Here is a 20,447-nt window from a genome sequence, read left to right as displayed (position 1 = left end):
TGGTCAAATTTACTCCAAAAAGTTTCATCTCATCTTCATTGCCTGGCACTCAATCAACTCATTTAACTTTCTATAATTTATTAAAAGTAAAAAGTAATTTCATTTAATTAACATATTAATTATAAATTACTGTTTGTGATGAAGCATCTCAGTTGTGATAAAAATGAATAGTTGTCTTGTTTTTTAAAATTAGGAGTACATGAAAGTGGAGACTGAGGCATAAGTAAAAGTTTGAACGCAGTAGTAGTATTGGAATAACTTAACTCATCAGCTGTGACACGTGGTAGACAAAGCGGTGTTAAAGGTTGTGACAAGTCTGAATTGGCTTGCAAGCTTCACCCATCACCCAGCTATTTGGAACACGCGGGGTATCGCGGGTAAAAGCGCATGTGTGATGTGCATCTAGTAGTGGAGGATGTTTACGCGTCGGCGCGGAATTTAGTGACGTCTTGATGGTGATGGCGTAAAAAGCTTAAGAAGGGACTGCTAGTCTTTCAGCTTGTGGTCTGTCGATTTTATAGACGACTACTCTGCTCAGAGTACTTCTAAGTTGACCATAGTGTGGGTCGTGGTGGTGTAGTGGCATGTAGCTAGTGGCCGCGCCGTACCGACGTCAACCGTCGTACGTACGTCGCCGTCGTATTATTATTGTTGTTGTTATTGTTGATGTGACAAATAATAATAATAATAATCACTATCATCGATATTATTTTACATTATCGTAATCATCAGCACCATCATCATCATCATCATCATCATTATCATTACTGTCATTCTCAATAATATTTACAGTTTCAAATTACAATTGTAAAAAAAAGTAATATTTAAAGAGATAAAAAAGTGTAATTTGAACTAAATATCGGTGAAGAAGTCTTTGATATATGAAGAGATAAAATTTTGTAAGGCTTGGTGTGGATAAAATACGTCGGCTCGCGTCGCTCCAAGTGAGCTTGCGCACGTTCTTTATCAGGGTGACATAGGAGCAGCCGCCTGAATAGTCAACGACGTGCGCCCTCCCTCGGTTACGAATTGGAGCCGATGCCAGCAGATCGTAACCATCCAGTGGCCTGCTCCGTTTGACGGATGCGCGAATCGTAAAAAGAAAAAAAAGAAAAAAAAAAATAAAGAAACTCTTAGACCCCAGTAGTGATGGTCAGCTGTGTTGTAGTGGGCACATCAAGGCAAGCCTCCGGAAATGCGCTTTAGGCACGTCGAACTCGTTAAACGGGAGTGCCCTTGGCAGCAGCGAAATGTTCGCGTACGGTTTCGAAATAACATAGAAGAAATGTAATGTGGTAGCGCGTTGCGCCTTGCGTAGCTTCACGGTGAAAATCTGGCGTGAACGGCGCCGCGGTGGAACGGGGAACATGGCGTCGGCCTCGGCCAATACTCCAGCTAGCCACGGGCACAGCTTTAGACAGAAAACGTTCCACAAACCTACGTTCTGCCATAGCTGCACCGATCGGCTCTGGGGCATCATTGGACAGGGGAACTACATCTGCGAAGGTAATCACATACTCCCTTTTTCTTATCATAAATATACATATACATATATACATACATACATCTATGCACTTATTTATGTACCTTTAAATATTCATATACTCAATCACTCGGTTTGCGAGTGCATTATTCATGTACTATTCCCACGAGACACTCCAATATCTCGTTACTCATTTTTTCTTTTATTTTTATGTTAACCACTTACTGCTACTGGTATATGTACTTGGTTCATTAAATTTATCTATGCCTATCGTATAATTATCACTCGAGTAATTCACATACACCCTTGAGAATGTCATAGTGAGCTAAAGCGCGACCTCGTTACTATACCAAAGCAGCTCTCTTACAGATCTTCAGGCCCTTCATTTGACACTCGAGAATAATCAAAGGAACGATAATACGTATACAAGGGGTGGCGGTGTACACATTTACACACCCTCGGTCGGATGCACCCCACGAGGATGCTTCAGAAACATGCACATTTAAAACCACACCAGCCTATTTTATCATCTATACAAAAAAAAATAAAAGTCACGCGGGTGAAAATAATATTTATTCTCTTCTCTTATTTTCTTTTCTTTAATTTATTTTTTTTCTTCTTACAGAAAACTTTTTCAGTCAACTAATTAAACTTACTCAAGCGTACCTCTTGTTTCAATGGATTTTCCTCTGGAATTTAAAAAATATTTTTAAAATCATTGTACCTGCGGTGGCTTTATTGTGCCACGAGGCATAATTAACATGTCCAATGATCGATATTAAACATTTCAACCTATTTTTTATTTATTTTTGTTTTTTTTTTTTATTTGTGTTATTTTTATCGTTCTAATCAACGAGAGTACTTTATTTTTTTTTACGCGCCTTTAATTAATTTGATTTCTCTTTCGCTGATTCTTTTTTCCTTTATTTTTTCACGTGGTATTTATACTTTAGTCTGGCAATAGAAAGCACAGGGTGAAACTGACCTCCTGTACACCAATGAATGAATGGTGCCCATTGAGCGCTATGTATGCCTCTAGGTTTCTGGGTTAAAGCCTACAGTAATTCTTGCGGTGGATTCGTGACCGACAATTGCTACCCCCTAATCACCATTGCCTTGCCTTCTCGTGACTAATACCCTTCATACTTTCTTTTTTATTTTTTGAATTTATAATAACTTGTTTAAGTACACGTCCAGTACATCAAGCATTCAATCTTAGTCCCATTATAAAAAAAAAAAAGAAAAGAAATTTAATCATACAGGATTTTTTATCATCTATTATCATCTTTTATTGTTGACATACAGTAACATAAATATGAGCTTCTTAGATTTTATTTGCGTGTCAGTACTTGGTCATCATCATACAATATGTATGTACATACAAGTTATACACTCGACAAGTACTCGAGCTTTCATCGGCGGGAGAATAGAAGGAGAAATGTCGGGATAGAGGGCAACCATGTCGCTTGGCTTGCGAGCATTGATCGTGGGAGTGGGGTGTAGGTGGTGGTTGTGATAGTGGTGGTATTGGGATACTCGACAACTAAAACACGAAAGAGCAAGCAAGATGTATAGAATGAAATAGCGGATGGCTGAGTTGAGGGAGGTGGTGAGGCAAACATGACAAACGTGGTTTAAATAAAAATAAAAAACGATAATTTAATCTAGAAAAAAAAATCACGTATTCAGTATTTATTTCCCAGTACACATATGAAGATAAAATAAATATTTTATTTTAAAAAAAAGTATAATTAACGAACCTACAGTTAATTAAGAATACTATAAATTTTCTATCCCAAAGGATTTGCAATTGTGAGCGTGCAAATAAATCGGTTATGATGCTGATGTACGTGATATTGCGGGGCAAGAGGGCATGCGTGGCCTCATTTCCAAAGAAGGAAGAAAACCAGGAGAGTTAACTTGCTGGTGAAAACTGTACAGAATTGTATGCTGGATACTGGACTCCAATCTATGAAATGACGAAACAGAATTAAGAAAAGATGATAAATTTAAAATAGCGAGAAGAAAACAAAAGCTTTACATAGCCCAGAGTTGAGTTATAAGTTGAAGAGAAAAAAAAATAAAAATGAGCTTAATGCATATCCTTCTTACTCTTTATTACTCTCGGCCCTCTCGACCTTCTCTGTCCTCTTTTCGCTGCTGGTCTCGTGGCCTTATCCGACGTAACGTTTCAAATACTCATAGCTCCCTCGGCGTCATGTGACGTCAAATGCCCCTTGCACTACATAGTTTTTTCTCGAGGGATAAGTATACCCAGCAATTTTCTTAAAAAAAGAAAAAAAAATAACAAATTCGTAAAGAAGAAGAAAGGTAAACTCTTTAAAATTTATTGACGCAATGAAGAGTATTTTCAGTATTATGCTACTTCCTGTATCCTAGTTTATTTCTCTCTTGCTCTCTCTCCACATTTATATATTTTCCTTTTTATTTATGATTTTTTTTTGTATTAAAATTCTCTTGGTCTCACTCCTTCATTTCATTTCCTTTTCTTCATTTATAATTGTATGCAGACATTCACAAAACACTCCATTCATGTTTACCCAGAGAAGAGACAAAACAGACTTGCTAACGCAACGAATGCGCAAACTATATACTTACTGGGCTAAGAGCATTGTTCAGTGTACAAAGAACGTCATGGAGTTTGTTCACGACAGTCGGGCATTGTTTCTCGACAGTTAAAACAAATATAAAGACCAAGAATATATAGTGAGAAAGTTCGATCTTTAAGTATATGTATATGTATATATAAACATATATCTTTTGTACCTTTATTATTTTTATAGTATGACATTTTATTTTAATTTTTAGTAATCACATTTTACAGACAAGTTATTAGCGTTAAATAAAAAATTACAACTTTATTTAATGTATTTTTTGTATTAAACTTTTTTAAATAACATGACAAACTTATAGCAAGTCATTTTCTATCACTAACTCATTTAATTATTTTTTGCTACTCGTGGGTGTTTTAATCAATTAAAAAATCTGGTCGCAAGAATAATTGCTCTGAACCAACTAAAGTATTTCTTACACTTTTTTGCCTTTTTCCTTTGACCTTTTAATAATTTACTATTACAAATATCTATATATATATTCAAATATGAAATATATTTTTTAAACGGCATAAAATAATTTTTTAAAAATAAATGCAGCTGAAACAGCAGTTGACGTTAGATATATATGTGGGAAAAATAAAATGAAAAAAAATGTTATAGTAAAAACAATAATAATATAAATCGGAAAAAAAAGCGAGAGAGAAGTGCGTATAGCTTCAGCATCGAGGACGGTTTATTTTAGCATTTTACCGGAAACGTATAACCCCACTGAGTGGCATGCAAACGTCACGGAGTCGCGTGCTGTCATCCAATGAGTGTTATTGTTTGAAAAATGGAGCGACGTTACGATAAAATTCTATTTGGATTTGCAACAAGCATGCAAATAAGTGAGAAAATAATAAGAGTAAGTGAGAGGATGAAAGAAAGAAGAAATAAAGAAAAAATTATTATGAGAGAGAGAAAAAGCGTATGTGTGTTCTAAAGAGAACTAAATAGAGAAGACAAACACGTGCCAGATCAATGTTGGCAGTGCATTATATTCATGTGTCTACTCATGCATTACTACATAACATTAATACATAATCGATTCTTCGACTTCGGATTTAACATTAACGCCAACATTCAACTCTGTCTTTCATATCGGCTACATATTTTCTCAATATATTATTATGTAACATACATTTTATCCCCTTGAACGACGACTAGAATTGGATCAACTGAAACTGATCTCCTGTTGATCCAACACAAATACTTTTGTCCTAGTTACTTGAGATCTTCATATTATATGTACATATTATATATAATAGCTATAATATCATTTTTTTAAAAATATTCTTACAGTTTGCAACTTCGTGGTGCACGAACGCTGTCTTACGGCCGTCGTGTCTCCCTGCTCCAGCATCGCGGCAAACCTCATTAAGGTATATAAGTACACAACTACTTAAACTATTTTTATAAGTATTAGTATAATTATAGTAAAAATAAAAAATTTTTTAAAAAACGGTTGTACTATTCACAGTAACATAAACATGAATTTAAATGTTTAAAAGAATTTTCTCACAAGAACTTGAGTAAGTACTGGCATTGTTACGGTTTTTGGTTGAGTCAAGAGGTTCACTATCGACCTTACTTCCGCGGCAAGTAAAGACTCAATGGAAGATTCATTCACTAGATGAATGAAACATGTCAACATGTGAATGAATCGTTCACGTAGCTTACTTTACCTACTTTGCTTTCAGCAAATATATATGTATATATATATATATATATATATATATATACGAGTACATAAGTTTAATAGATAGGGAAGTTGATGATGGGTAATAGAAAAGTACACCACTAATGTTACATAAGTGGTTGTAGACTGATGAGGACTAGACATAACATACATTAACCGCCCATCTAATGCAGTTAAGTAGTTACACCCATTGCAGAACAGACAACTTTCTTGATTAAATAATCCAAATGTTTAACAATTATAGTATACGTTAAATTAAAATTTAATAGTTATTGTAATAAGCGGTAATTTATAACTACTAAATCACTTATATTAAAAAAACAACACCACATTTGACAGTGGTAAGAGAAAAGGCAAGGAAAGGAATTTTCCCGGGTCAAAAATAAAACTTGATTCAGACTCGCTTCACCTTATTTTCTTTTTAAGTTATCGATTTGCCAACGATTTTTCAATAAGATCTCGACTTTTGCGACTTAAATTAAATTTTTGTCAACTTTTAGAGCTTTTTTAAAATTAGTTTGAACTTATTCATATTCACTTCAAGCAGGACAGTCATTCAACTTACGTTTGACTTGCTGAACCAAGTCAAAAGCAAGCAGTATTTTTTAGTGTAAAATGTTTTTCGCGTTTCACCGTAGTTTCGGCTTTCTTATAATTTAAGTTGATTAAGTCTAAATCAAGTAAATTTCGACTTTTTTTTAGACTTGTTCGCCTTAAATCGTGACTAAGTAAACCAGTTAAGTTTAAACCAAGGCAAAAACTCAATGTATTTCATGTCTCCGTAAAAAAAAGCCGAGTTTGTTTTGTGAAAAACGGCTTTAAATTTCGACTTGATAAACCAAGTCTGAATCAAGTTTTACTCTGACCCGGGTCAATAATATATGACTGACTGACTTTATTAGTCGCGCTTCTATTTAATGAGACGAGGACATTTGTTTTTATAAATTCAAATCTTTAAAATCAGTTCTCTTTCGTTACATTATTACACAGTACAAAACGAATCGTCAAAGTGTAACAAAAAACTTGTGTTAAAATTCTGAATGTTGAATTTTTGAAACTTTTGTGCGTCAATTTAACACACAGTATTTATCTTGTCTGAACTGTCGCAATCGATTGATTTTTTAACACACTAAAATGTTATTTTATACGAAAGTAACACTTTTTATGTGATACTGTCATATCAACACACAAAATATGTTAAAATAATCTCGACGAAAATTTTTTACTTTTTAAATTATACGCGTGTAACTTTTTCAACACTTACGACATGTTAAAATAACATATAAATAAGTGTAAAACATTCGTTTTACACACAATGAGTGTTGGTTTTGACGAATCCTTTTTTACTATATATAAAAAAATATTATATATTTGTTTTTTTCACAGAATCCGGTTGCACACTGCTGGTCCGAACCGGTACATCATAAAAAGAAATTTTGCAATGTTTGTCGAAAACGTCTTGAGGACACGTCTCCGTCCGTACACTGTGAAAGTAATTAATAAAAAATTATAAATTTAATTACTTATTTTATAATTATAAATAAATTAATTAATAAAATTTAAGTTTGCGAGTACTTTGTGCACACGGACTGTCAAGACTTTGCTTTGGCGGATTGCAAAGAAAATGCAACGTACCTGCCGGGAAAGGACCTGTCGTCAGTTACTCAAGCACATCACTGGCGTGAAGGAAACCTACCGACCAATTCAAAATGTGCTGTATGCAAAAAAGGTTGCTGTTCCACTGAGTGCCTGTCGGGATTTCGATGCGAGTGGTGTGGCATGACGGTAATTTTAAATAATCAATTTTACATTTTTCAGCTCGAAAAATTTTTTATTTGTTTATATATGTATAAATTTTTTTTTCTTTTCTGTTTGTTTGGCTATTAGTTACACTCGTATTGCCGCAAAAGTCCGGCCGTGAGACAAGAATGCACCTTTGGAAGTTTAGAACCGATTTATCTACCTCCATACGCAATTAGCATCCCGCGAAGTGATGTGCCGATGGAGGCAATCATCGGTGTACATTCTCGACGGAGAGAAATCTCTACGCGTAAGTGTTTTAATTAAAAAATTATATATATTTTTTTTTTCTTTTAAAAAAAATTAATTGATAGTCAAGTAGTTTTTATATATACTTGATAATTACGCCGTACAATCACAAACTAATACTCATACTCATAATAATAATTATTATTTTTATTAATTAATTAATAAAAAAATTGATTGCAATAAATAATTATGAATAAATAAAGTACCGTTTATAAAATACGTCACGTAAAATTTTATTTTTTTAGACTCCCCCTATCAATATCGCGTCATAAATTATAGACCCCCCCTCCCCCTGTACATGACATATAACAATTAATAGTACACTAATTTCTATCTTTTTTAATAATTATTATTTTAAATAATAAAACTTAAATTTTAAAAAACCGAGAGAAAAATTAGCAAAATTTTACAATAAGCTTCGAACGTCACATTTCTTTAGACCCCCCCCCCCCACCCTCCTTATCACATCTTGTCACAGAAAGTGACGCCCCCTCCCCCTAAAAATGCGAACGTATTTTATAAACGGCCTTAATAGAAAATAAAATAATAAAAATTTATGAACTTGAACTTAGTAGACAATTAATAATTTTCGGATTTTTCTTTCAACAAATCAACTACAAAAAAAAATATGTGCATGTAGAAAATTAAAAAACTATAGATGCAATTTTTAAAAATTTTTTTTCTTATAATTTATCGTTTTGATAAAAATTATAAGATGTTGACTAAATTCAGTATCGTAAAAGTTTATAAAATTATACAGTCTTAATTAATAATATATATTAAGTTATATATTATATGATATTTGTTTTACTTTGTGATATGTATTACATGGTAATAATTTGAACAGATGTTATACTGGCATACGCATGCTCAATAAAAATCAAACTCTTTATTTATTGCTTATTTTAAGAGTTTAACACTGTTGACAAAAGTATGACAACTGAAAAACTACTACAAGTTGTTAGTAAACGTATATATTATAAACTTAATATATTATCATAATATTCATTATTAAATACATATATCATATATAATAAACACACACACACACACACAATTTACCATATCATAGTATGATAATCACATTTGACATAGTTTGTAAAGTACTACTCTTATTCTTTACTTAATTTGTTATTTTTATTTTATTTTATTTCTATCTCTCAATCGCTACTTTTATTTATATATTTATATTATTATCATATTATATATAATGTCACGTTTAAATAATTTCATCTCGAGTCAGGTTTGTGTAATGTATTTTGTCTGCACGGTTAAGTTTTTTTTTTAAATTTAAATTGGCTATATGCTAAAGAAATAAATAAACTTTTATATCTATCACTATTAAATCGTATCATGTTTCATACTTATTACTTATTACTATATATATATATATTTACATATCAACTTAATGCCCTGACAAATCCATTTGTGTGTTGTCATTTTTCATCTTGGGACAAGTATCTATTGATAGACATACTTTACTCCAATAGCTTGCAACTCGTGAAAACAAATATATAATAATAATAATAATTATAATAGTATTAATATCCAATTATCTATCAAACGGTTAGTTTACTTTCTTGATTATTATTTTTAAATTAAAATATTTGCGTACGTATACGTAGTAAATAATTTTATTATATAAGACAAAAAATAAAATAACAATCGAGTCACAAAACGTTAAACAAAAGTCATCACTCTGTGCAAACAATTAAAACACAGTTAAATAAATAATGATACAGAGATAAATAAAATAATAAAAAAAATATATATATATATTTATAAAATTAGAAGTAAAATTAATTAATGGAATAGTGATGTGTTGTTGTGTCTTACGAAATTCGGAAAAAAAAAAGAAAAAAAAAACATCGTTTGCTTCTTATTTGAAGATAACACCGGAGAGCAATTTGATTTTGCTGAGAGCGAACGAATTGGGGCGACAGGTCATCTGGCCGAAGCTTTCAGGCGCCTTTCACTAGTTTTTCCACGTAGCTGCCATGGAAATTGTCATGCTTCCCCTCCTTATGTTCGAGGTACCTAGTCTTTAAAAAACCGCATCGTCGTGCAACTGTGTTTTTGTGAGCATATCGCGTCTATATCTATCTTTCATGCATCTAAATCGTATATATAAATATATATGATGATAATAATAACAATAATAATAATAATAATAAAATAAAATAATAATTAAAATAACAATATCATAATAATTTAAATAATAAAACTCTAAATATTATTTATTAGTATATAAATTCAGTTATATATTTATTCTACTAAATCGTAATCGTGTGTAAATATTTATTGTTTTAAAAACTTCACATCAAGCAAGTAGTATTGCAGTTAATTGTGTAATTAAAAATTAATTATTAAAATTTTTAACGTAAATTAGTATAATTAATACGAGTGTGAATGTAGCAGGCATCAAACAAATTTGAAATTATAATTAAATAGAGTAAATATTTTAAAAAATAATATTTATAAAAAATGCACTTATTAATTTCAAAATTTTTTAAAAGCGCATTTTTTAAAATCTAATTTTATTAATTATTTACTATATTAATAATTTTAAATTTGTTTGATGTCTGCTACATTCACACTCATATAATTAATATATTTATAAAGTAATTATTAGATGGTTGCATTACATTTATTTATTTGTTTAATTATTAATGTTTAATATAGAGCCTAGATATAATTATGTATACATATAATATTTATATAGCGTTAAACAGTAGCATACGTGATAATACCAATAGAATAAAACTTTAAAAAGCTGTACCTACTCTATTCTCGTTTCATTATATTTTGCTATGCTGTCATCGCAGTTATCCATTATAGAAATAGAAAAGGCTCTCCTGATTCATAATAACATTTATATTTATACTGTTATATTATCACAATCACACGTAAAATGAAACTCAACATAACATGACGAGCTCGTTATTTATATAGTTTTTTTTTTAATCTCAACGCGTTCTCGAATCAATAACTTCAACATTGACGGCTGTATAACAATGCGTAGGTTTTTACTTCAGTCCCAGTGTTATATTTTTTTTTTCCTTTCATGATCAAACGTTTATTTCTTCATTAAGTTAAAATAATACACGCGATCGCACTAAATAATAATAATAATAACTAAAGTTGTTATTATTGTTGTTTATTAAATTAAATGCATATATTTTTCTTTATTTATGTTAGTGCAACTTTTAGTTTCGCATGTATGATTTGTTTGTATATATAGGGTAGACGTACAATTTATGGCCACTTCCCTATTTTTGGACATTTAATACTTTATTTTAATTAATGAAAAGAATGAAAAATAATTACATTGTAATAATGCGATAAAAGGGGTTTTGAAGACATTTAAAAATTAAGGGTATTCTCTGACAGTGCCCCCACTTTTTAAAAATATAAATAAAAAGAAATTAAAACCTTAATTGAAAAAATGACAATTTCACTAAGATATAGAATTGTAAAAAATTCCTTACAGTTATCAATTAGGAATTAAACGAAATTTGTTGAATAAGTATTAGCATACGAAATTTGAAAATTCGAATTATAAAATTGACATGATTTTACTGATATTTAATTAACAAATTTCCTTACACTTCCAATTGATATCAGCTGTAAGTAATTATTTTTCAAATCTATATCTCAGCGAAATTATCCCTTTTTCAATTAATGCTTTAATTTTTATTTAATTAATTGATATAATTTTGATATCCTTATGACAGTGGAAAGTCATTGCAAATTTTTAAAAATTGGGGGTCTGAAAATGGCTTTAATTATGTCATTGCGTATTTAATAAATTATTTTATTTTAACTTTTAGTGTCCGAAACTGGCTCTAAAGTGGCCAAAAACGGTACCTCCTCTAATGCATGTTAGTGTTTCCTATCAAATAAAATAAGAGATTCTGGTAGCTCTGAAAACGATATTGCTGTGTATAGAAATCATTGTTTTCTTATTATCATTTTTTTTTTTTTTTAACTTTTTTGCTTTGAATTATTTTTTATGCTATTAGCATGCGCTATAAACACTTGACAGTAAGCTGCTACAATTACAACACACAACCAAAATCTCTGAACTAAAGTGATGATTTATTACTTCGAGATCTTTCGACCCTTAAATAAATGACAATTGCTAACATTTATGTTCATTTCTTTCTATGAAAAGATATATAATATTATATTGTAAGAATTAGATAAAATAACAAAAAAAAATTGAATTAATAATAAATTTGTTACTAATTTATTATTAATTGTCTTAAATATGAGGGTTTATTTTTAATAAAATACATTTGACAGTAATTATAAATTTTTTTTTTTTTGTACAGATGAAGCTCTATAAAATGTCCTACATCTCATAATATTTATACCGTTGACGTCTTCATAAATATTAAATAAATCATTTTACGCTATTTATACTGCTACGGTATTCCTATATATTAATTTATATATATATTTATATATGAAGCTCAATTGCGATAAATAAAAATAAAACAAGCCTGCGCAAGATGATTTGCTGCGATAATATTCTAAACAATCGTTGTTTGATTTTGTTTTTCATTTTTTTTTTGTTTGTTTTCTGTTATCTCCGGTGCTTAAAAAAAAAAAAACCAAACTATTGTTTGATTACAGCGCGAAGTATTTCCGAGGAATTTAGTAGCGGAGACACTAAAAATCGTGACAGCGATGATGCAATGCAACCCACAAGCGGTCACAATAAAGATCCTAAATCTCCAAAGGATAAGGACGATAAAGAACGAGGTGATGAAGGTACGATAAGTTTTTTTTTTTAATTTTTTATTCTTTAAGCTCTTATATTTTCATCCGTATTTTTAATGTGAATAATAAAGAAAATATTTTAATGATATTATACTGTCTGCAGAAATGATTAAAGTTTACGATGGCAATTTGTCCTTCAAGCGAAAAATATTCCGGGTAATCTCAGTACCTCGGCAAGCAACTACAGCGGAAGTTCTGGCGGCGGCTCTTAAAGCGTATCACATTACGGAAGTACATCCGAGTATGTTTTTTTTATTTTCATTTAATTAATTATTATTTTTACTGTACTTTTAATATTTTTACAATCATCATTTTTATCCTTATAAATAAATAAACTTTAATTCTCTCTGATAAAAACATTAAATTTAAATATTAACTTTGTTTTTTTCCAGATCTTTTTTATCTAACTGATTTGTACGCTCCCGAAGAAACGCGGTTGTGGGATCCAACGCCAGTGCTTAATTTACATCGTAAAGAAGGAAAACGTCGAGGTGTTTTTCTGCGACACAAGTTCGTATGAAAATATTATTTATTACATTTAAATATTAATTTATTTGTTAATATTATATTTGGGGTGTGCGAATAATTTGAACTTACGAACTATTCAATTTGAATATTTTGAATAATCCGAATAATTCCAAAATTTTTTTTTCAAATGACTTGTCGTTGTAACAGTTTTTCTAATAATTCAAATTATTATCAAAGGTAAATAGAGCTTAGGCAAAAATCTACGAAAAATTATTTTTGGTTACTTTAAAAATTAAGCTCTTATTAATTAAAAATTGAATATTTGAAAGCTGATCAAAATTTTTTCGATTTGAATCGAGTAATTTGATAAGTTATAAATAAGGAAGCATTCGGAAATACTCTAGTTCTAACTCTAGCCAAGCGTTGCCATAAAACGAGAACTAGAGCTGGAGCATTTCCGAATGCACCGTAATTCAAAAACTTTCGGATTATTCTAAAATTGACGAATAATTTGAAAAGTTACGAATTATAGTTATATTCGATTCGATTTGAATCTAATTTACACACCCCTATATTATATATATTATTCATTATTTAAACAGAGACCAGTTCAATGGTGAAGTTCGTGTCTATCCTGGTAAACTCAATACATCGCAATCTTATTGTGAAGTACCAATAAATGAGGATACGACAGTTGCTGATCTTATGCGCGAAGCACTCGTTCGATTCGGTGAAGAAAATGCTAATATTGAAGATTATCGATGTAGTGAAGTTCTCATGGATCGCGATGGTAATTTTAAAAATAAACATTTATAATTTTATTCCGCTAAATAAAATAAAGTTTTTTTAATAAAAACTAATATCGTTAATTAAAATAATTTAATTGAATAGTTACGGAGAGAGTGTTGGACACTGCCGAAAAGCCATTGGAGATATTAAAACAATTAGGAAAAGATTCTATTAGACAACGTGAACTAATGAGATTTTATCTACAATTAAAACAAGATCCGCACGGTTCTAATGTTGCACTGTACGTTGCCAATTTACCAGCAAGTTTAAATGAGAAAGTTTATGAAAATATTCTCATTGATTTTTTAGGAATAGGTAAATTATAAATTTGATTTGAATCATTAATATCAGCTCACTTGCAATTAGCTTAATTTAACATGTAAATTACAATTAATATTTATTCAAATTCATTTTTAAAATAATAATTTCAAAAAGTGATTTTATTATTTTTTTTTTAATTATCATCTACATTTTAAAGGCATTAAAAATAATTTAATTATTTATTTTAAATTTAAGAAAACAAATTTACGTCGATTGGTCCAATTTATTATGAACACGGATGTATGGTGATTATATACGAAGATCTAGAGAAGGCTGTACGTGCACTATATATTCTACGTGAATCGAAATATGAAGACAAAAATTTGTTAGTTATGCTTTTACCAAGTATTGAACCAACAATGATACCAGCGGGTGTCCAACCACTCCTGGTATTTGTCAACGTCAAATCGGGTGGATGCCAAGGCCACGAATTAGTCACTAGTTTCCGGAAACTCTTGAATCCATACCAAGTATTTGACTTGGACAATGGCGGTCCTCTTCCCGGGTAAGTTGATCGACTAAATTCCATCAGGACATTTAAATATTTATCATCCTTTCAATTTTTATTGAAAAATTTTTTACTAACGTTAACAATTATTATTATTTTTTTGGTTATTTGCTCGCTGGGTTGGTTGGTTCGTTGGTTTATCTTCTATGTACATCAGAATGTACATGTTTCGGCATATAAGGAATTACAAGATACTTGTTTGCGGTGGCGATGGCACGATAGGATGGGTGTTACAGTGTTTAGACAATGTAGGACAAGATAGTGAGTGCTCGTCACCAGCTTGTGCAATTGTCCCCTTAGGAACAGGTAACGATCTCGCACGAGTGTTGTGTTGGGGACCGGGTTATACTGGTGGTGAAGATCCAATTAATCTTCTACGAGATGTTATCGATGCTGAAGAGATTATGCTTGACAGATGGACTGTTGTATTTCATCCTCAAGATCAAGATGATGCTACGGGTAAATATAATAATAATAATAATTATTATTATTATTTTATTAATTAATATTTGACATTAAAAAATAATTAATTTATAATTTAAGGAGCTGGATCGACGAGTGAAGACAACGCACAAATGTTTGTTATGAATAATTACTTTGGTCTTGGTATTGACGCTGACCTGTGTCTGGGTTTTCACAATGCGCGCGAAGAAAATCCAGATAAATTCAACAGTCGATTGCACAATAAAGGAGTCTATGTTAAAATGGGAGTGAAGAAAATGTTGGATCGAACGTGCCGTGATATGCAAAGGAAAATTAGGTTGGAAGTTGATAATAAAGTGATCGATTTACCACCACTTGAAGGAATGATTATTTTAAACATCCAAAGGTACACACATTTACATTTTTATTAACTAAAAATTAATATGTATTATAATAATAATGTGGGATTAATTATCAGCTGGGGTTCTGGAGCAAAGCCATGGGGCGATGGCCCAGACGAGCAATTCCGTAAACCGAATCATTACGACGGTTTATTAGAGGTCGTAGGAGTTACAGGCGTTGCACACTTGGGACAAATCCAATCTGGTTTCCGCTCAGCTATGAGAATAGCACAAGTAAGAATAATAATAACACATTTATTATCATTGTTATTATTTTTTTTTTCTTAGCTTTCATCAAAAGAATAATATCATACATAAGTATCATGTCATTTTTATATCACCAGGGTGGGCATATAAAAATACATTTGAGTTCGGATGTGCCAGTTCAAGTTGACGGCGAACCGTGGACCCAGACTCCAAGTGTTGTAGTTATTCTTAAGTCTGCCCTCAAGGTAACACTAGTGCTTGTAACTAAAATTATATTTTATAACCACTTATCAATTCAATACAGCAAATAATGCTAATTATTTATAAACAAAGAGTAACTTAATAGTAATAATAATCATCTGTAATTATATTTAGTTTAATTACTTTAAAATTTTTGATTAACAGCATCAAATCATTTAGTTCGGTTGCTGTATTGAATATCCAGCATGTTTACTAATTATATATGTCGCACGTTAAATGTTAATTATCATTATAGGTATTACCTAGCAATTAGTATTTTTAAAATAAATTTGGAAAAAAAAGTATACCGCGGCTATTTTATCCGAGAAAGCATCACCGTATATATTAATAACACACTAAACCTAAGCAGCTAAACCAATAGTCCGTCAGTGCATGTGATCCTCCCTTTCATCATATGCCCAAATCGCAGTCTACTAATTATATCTTCCTTATTCCTCTGTTCACTTCAGGCTACCATGTTGAAGAAAAATAAAATCCGACGTCGGAATACAGAACCGTCAATACAACCGGCTAATGGGGAGGGGGGCAAGTGCACAGACGAGTAAATCATCCCAATTCAACAGCTAAAATACAAATCGGTCGTCGTTTTATTTATATTTTTTTTTTTTTTCGTTTCTTATTAAATTTAAATTTAATCAAAAAATCTAAATACAAAAAGTTTGCAATCTCTGTCTAGACTCCTTCGTGCACGCGTGCGTTGGTACATGCGCGTGCAGTGTATAAAGAAAGGGGAGTTTTGGACGAGGCAAACCTTTCATACGGTCGATCCAGCGAATCCCCGATGCATGCCACCTCTATAAGCCCAAATTCATATCTATCTTAAACTCTCAGTATCTTCTCATTTCCTCTCTCTTTTGCTCTATATATATGTACATACTTACATATGTATATGTTATTCCACTATCATTGTCTCCATTAATTCCAGTACCTTTGCCCTATATGCAGTTTGAGCTTCTCGTCGTATATTATATTATGGATATATGCATAAATATATATAAACGTCCAATTCGTTTATATGTATATATATATGCATATAAATATAAATTTGCCATGTAATTTTTCCAAACAGTATTTTTTACTATTGTTGTTATATATTATTATACTACATTTATCATCATATTTATTACTATTATTATTATTATATACGTATATTGAAGTAGGATATATATTTATTTATTTAATCACATCTTGTGTTATTTTAAAATATTTATATGTCACCGATTATTGTTATTTATATTTATTATTGAGTTTCCATTTGTTTAAAAAAAGTTTATGTGACTTTGATAAATATATATGTATATATTAGACTGCCAAATGAAATCAATATTTTTTTTTCGGGCCCATACGACAAATTTAGAGCGACCATAAAGCACCCTCAGTGCTTTCGCGCTTGAGATATGCAATTACGTTAAATGTAACATACAAAAATTGGGTACCAAATTGAGCCCTTCCATTCAATTACAAATCGCGCGCTCGTTTAAATAAGATTTCCTATTTAAATAACACGGAAAAATTGTTTTTCAACTTGGGAATTTTGTGACTCGTTAACTGATCAATAGATTGACATGACCAATATATATTCTTGTAGAAAATTTAACACTACAAAAAAGGTCTCTTATAATTTTTTGATAAATCTAACAAATTCAAGAATTTATAAGAGACCTTTTTTATAGAACATTTGATTCTCTAAAAAAATATGACATGGTCGTTTCACTTTATTGATCTATTAACGAGTTATAAAATTTCAAAGTTAAAAAAAATTTTTCCCATGTTATTTAAATGTGCAATGTTATTTAAGTGAGCGCGCGTTTTGTAATTGAGTTGGAGGGGAAAGAAAAAAAAATATCGATTTTATTTGGCACAATCTAATATACATATAATATATATCTTTGTCAAATATTATTGAGAAAATGAAAAAGAAAAATGATTATCGATCGCTCGCCTTTGTGCATTCCCTGATCCTGTCCCTTAATTAGGCCGCGATGCTGAAGAAGACCAAGGGTAAAGTCAAGCGACGGGATACTGATGCAAATATGCCATCAACAGGACCACTACCAACAACATCCAATGATCCAACGGATCCAGAGGTATTCTGAACTATATGTCAACCTCAATGTCTACTATGGTGCTTCTGATTGTAGATCATCACACGGTGTTAATTTTATTTTAATTATTATTTTATTTATACAATAATAATATACTGAAGTGATAAATTTAATACGTTTATTAAACATTAATCAATGATATGTTACCGTTACCGATTTATGACGTTGAGTGATTATTTATTATAAACTGATATACATATATTTACAGTACTAATATATGTACAGATTTTAAATATAAGTAGTATATATACTTTATTACAACGTATATTGCTGGTTACTATGTGAGAGAAAAGTGAAATCCCTTCTTCCCTTGAGGCAAAAAATAATAATCGCCACAATTTAAAGACAACATATATTTATTTATAACTTAAATGTGACTATAATTAAATACCGACGTGTTAGATAAGAATTTTAAAATAAAATTAAAACAATAAATTATTATCCGGGCACAAGAAATTTATAATTATTATTATCAATGACAAGTGCCCGGTATTTAAATTTATTTTTACGCATAAAAATAGTTTAATTAAAATGTTTATCAACAAAATATCATTTTTAAATGTTCACAATCATAGCACACTGTAGTTTTATCGATAAATATTTTTTTAGTACACACACTTGGATAGATTTTAAAATTATTAAAACTGCACAAAAAAATATACAACTTATCTGTTATTTATTATTATTATTATTATTATTATTATTGTTTTTTTTATCAGATTTAATTTTTTTAATTAGATCGTTAGTTGAAATGTGATGACGACAAATACCAAAATGAATAAAAATAATAATCTGTATTGTATATTATGTTTCATATATATGATCAAATTGTATACTAAATTATATAAATCAATAACAATTATTTAAAAAATTAATATTAATGGCATTGATAACACGTCGTACCAATGGCCATTAACAAAAAATTAATAATTAATGTGACTTGTTATTGATTAATTATTAAATTAAAAAAAAAATATTTAAAATTTAAACTGTATTAGTAATTAAAAAGTTTTGTTTTTGTGATTGTTAAATCTGACTGCCGGGCAGTCTGGAATAAATATTTAAATATATCAACCAGTCGCAGTCAGTTTTATCTAGGACACAGTTATTTATTAAATTAATTAATTAATAAAACTTATGTAGAAAAGAAAAAAAAATAAATTAAATTTAAAAAATTAATAATTCGAGACCGCGGGCACGGCATCTTTACCAATTCGTCTTTCAATTTAATTAAAGTTTAATTAAAATAAATATCAAGTTACAATAAGACGAGTTGGTAATGTCCGATAAATATATGTACAAATAAACGGACTTGGCTCATACAAATTTTTTTTTTAATAATAATAATATAATGATCAAATTGTATAATTATGTAAGCTAATAGTAAAAGAAATTTGTATGAGCCCTGATAGGAAAATATTAAAATAAAATGTCACTTAAATGTACAATTTAATTTAAAAAATAAAGTATGCCAAAGAATAAATTTAAAAACGTGTTCACTTGAGTTGTTCTGACACGTCGCGATCATTATGAACGATTAAAAAAATAAAACCAAAAAATTACAAACAAAAATTTTTGTGAAAAAAATAATAAAATAAAGTCTAATACAATTTGAAATTAAAACTACCATTTAAATTATATATTAACCCCGCGTGTGTACACTAGATCTTTGAAGGAACAGTCAATTTTTAAAAAAATTTTGTTCTTTCGATTAATCTTAAATTTTGACTGGCAACTTCTGAGTCATGTATTAGAAACTTTAAGAAGTAATCCAGAATTTTTTAAGATTTTTTGAAAGCTTAGAAACTGAAAACTTGGCTGTTTTCTAAAAGACCCAGTGCACATACCGTGTCTCGAAAAATAACATGTACACACGCAGGGTTAATATAAAAAAAAATAACATGCGGAACCATCCCAGGGTGATTCTGCAGCACAAACACTGTGAGTCAACCATGGAACGAGTATCATCGAGACAATTTAACGCGTCTATAATAATACCAATAATAATTATTATAAAATATTGAACTTATATAAAATTTAATTATTTAAAATAAATATATCACCGCGTAGTAGGTTCTAGCGAGGGAGAGTTTTCTTCGATTTATCGAATGTATGTTATAGATTGGCGTCATTCGATTGGTAGAGACAATTCAGGTGCCAAAAAGATGTATATAATAATATATATATATATATGAAGAAAAAAAAATTTAGCCCGTAAGATGTGGTTGAGAATTTTAAAAAAATAAGGAAGTTAATAAGAAAATTAATATCATTGTGACGTGTGTATTTATTTGTGTATACGATACGCTGATGAATTTTAATTACGTGGTCGT

At 30.1% G+C, this 20,447-nt stretch overlaps 1 protein-coding gene across 3 annotated transcripts; it reads left to right on the top strand.

The window, feature by feature from the left end:
• Positions 1-446: 446 nt before the first annotated feature.
• Positions 447-20,434, top strand: LOC103573248 (diacylglycerol kinase theta). Of its 3 annotated transcripts, none has more exons than XM_008552248.2 (17): positions 447-1,506; positions 5,401-5,480; positions 7,184-7,289; positions 7,362-7,582; positions 7,685-7,847; positions 9,736-9,879; positions 12,485-12,622; positions 12,735-12,872; positions 13,024-13,141; positions 13,702-13,889; positions 13,991-14,203; positions 14,405-14,714; positions 14,875-15,176; positions 15,261-15,546; positions 15,619-15,775; positions 15,886-15,993; positions 17,986-20,434. In XM_008552248.2, the coding sequence occupies exons 1-17, from the start codon at positions 1,368-1,370 to the stop codon at positions 18,103-18,105; spliced, it is 2,931 nt and encodes a 976-aa protein (XP_008550470.1). In that variant the 5' UTR covers positions 447-1,367; the 3' UTR covers positions 18,106-20,434. The 3 variants fall into 3 exon arrangements, with proteins under 3 accessions (XP_008550470.1, XP_008550471.1, XP_014297544.1); XM_008552249.3 differs by having other exon boundaries at positions 16,459-18,075; XM_014442058.2 differs by lacking the exon at positions 9,736-9,879 and having other exon boundaries at positions 448-1,506; positions 16,459-18,075.
• The last annotated feature ends 13 nt before the right edge of the window (positions 20,435-20,447 follow it).

This window comes from Microplitis demolitor, chromosome 8 (assembly GCF_026212275.2).
Source record: "Microplitis demolitor isolate Queensland-Clemson2020A chromosome 8, iyMicDemo2.1a, whole genome shotgun sequence".
Lineage (NCBI taxonomy): Eukaryota > Metazoa > Arthropoda > Insecta > Hymenoptera > Braconidae > Microplitis > Microplitis demolitor.
This window is presented reverse-complemented; position numbering and strand designations above follow the sequence as displayed.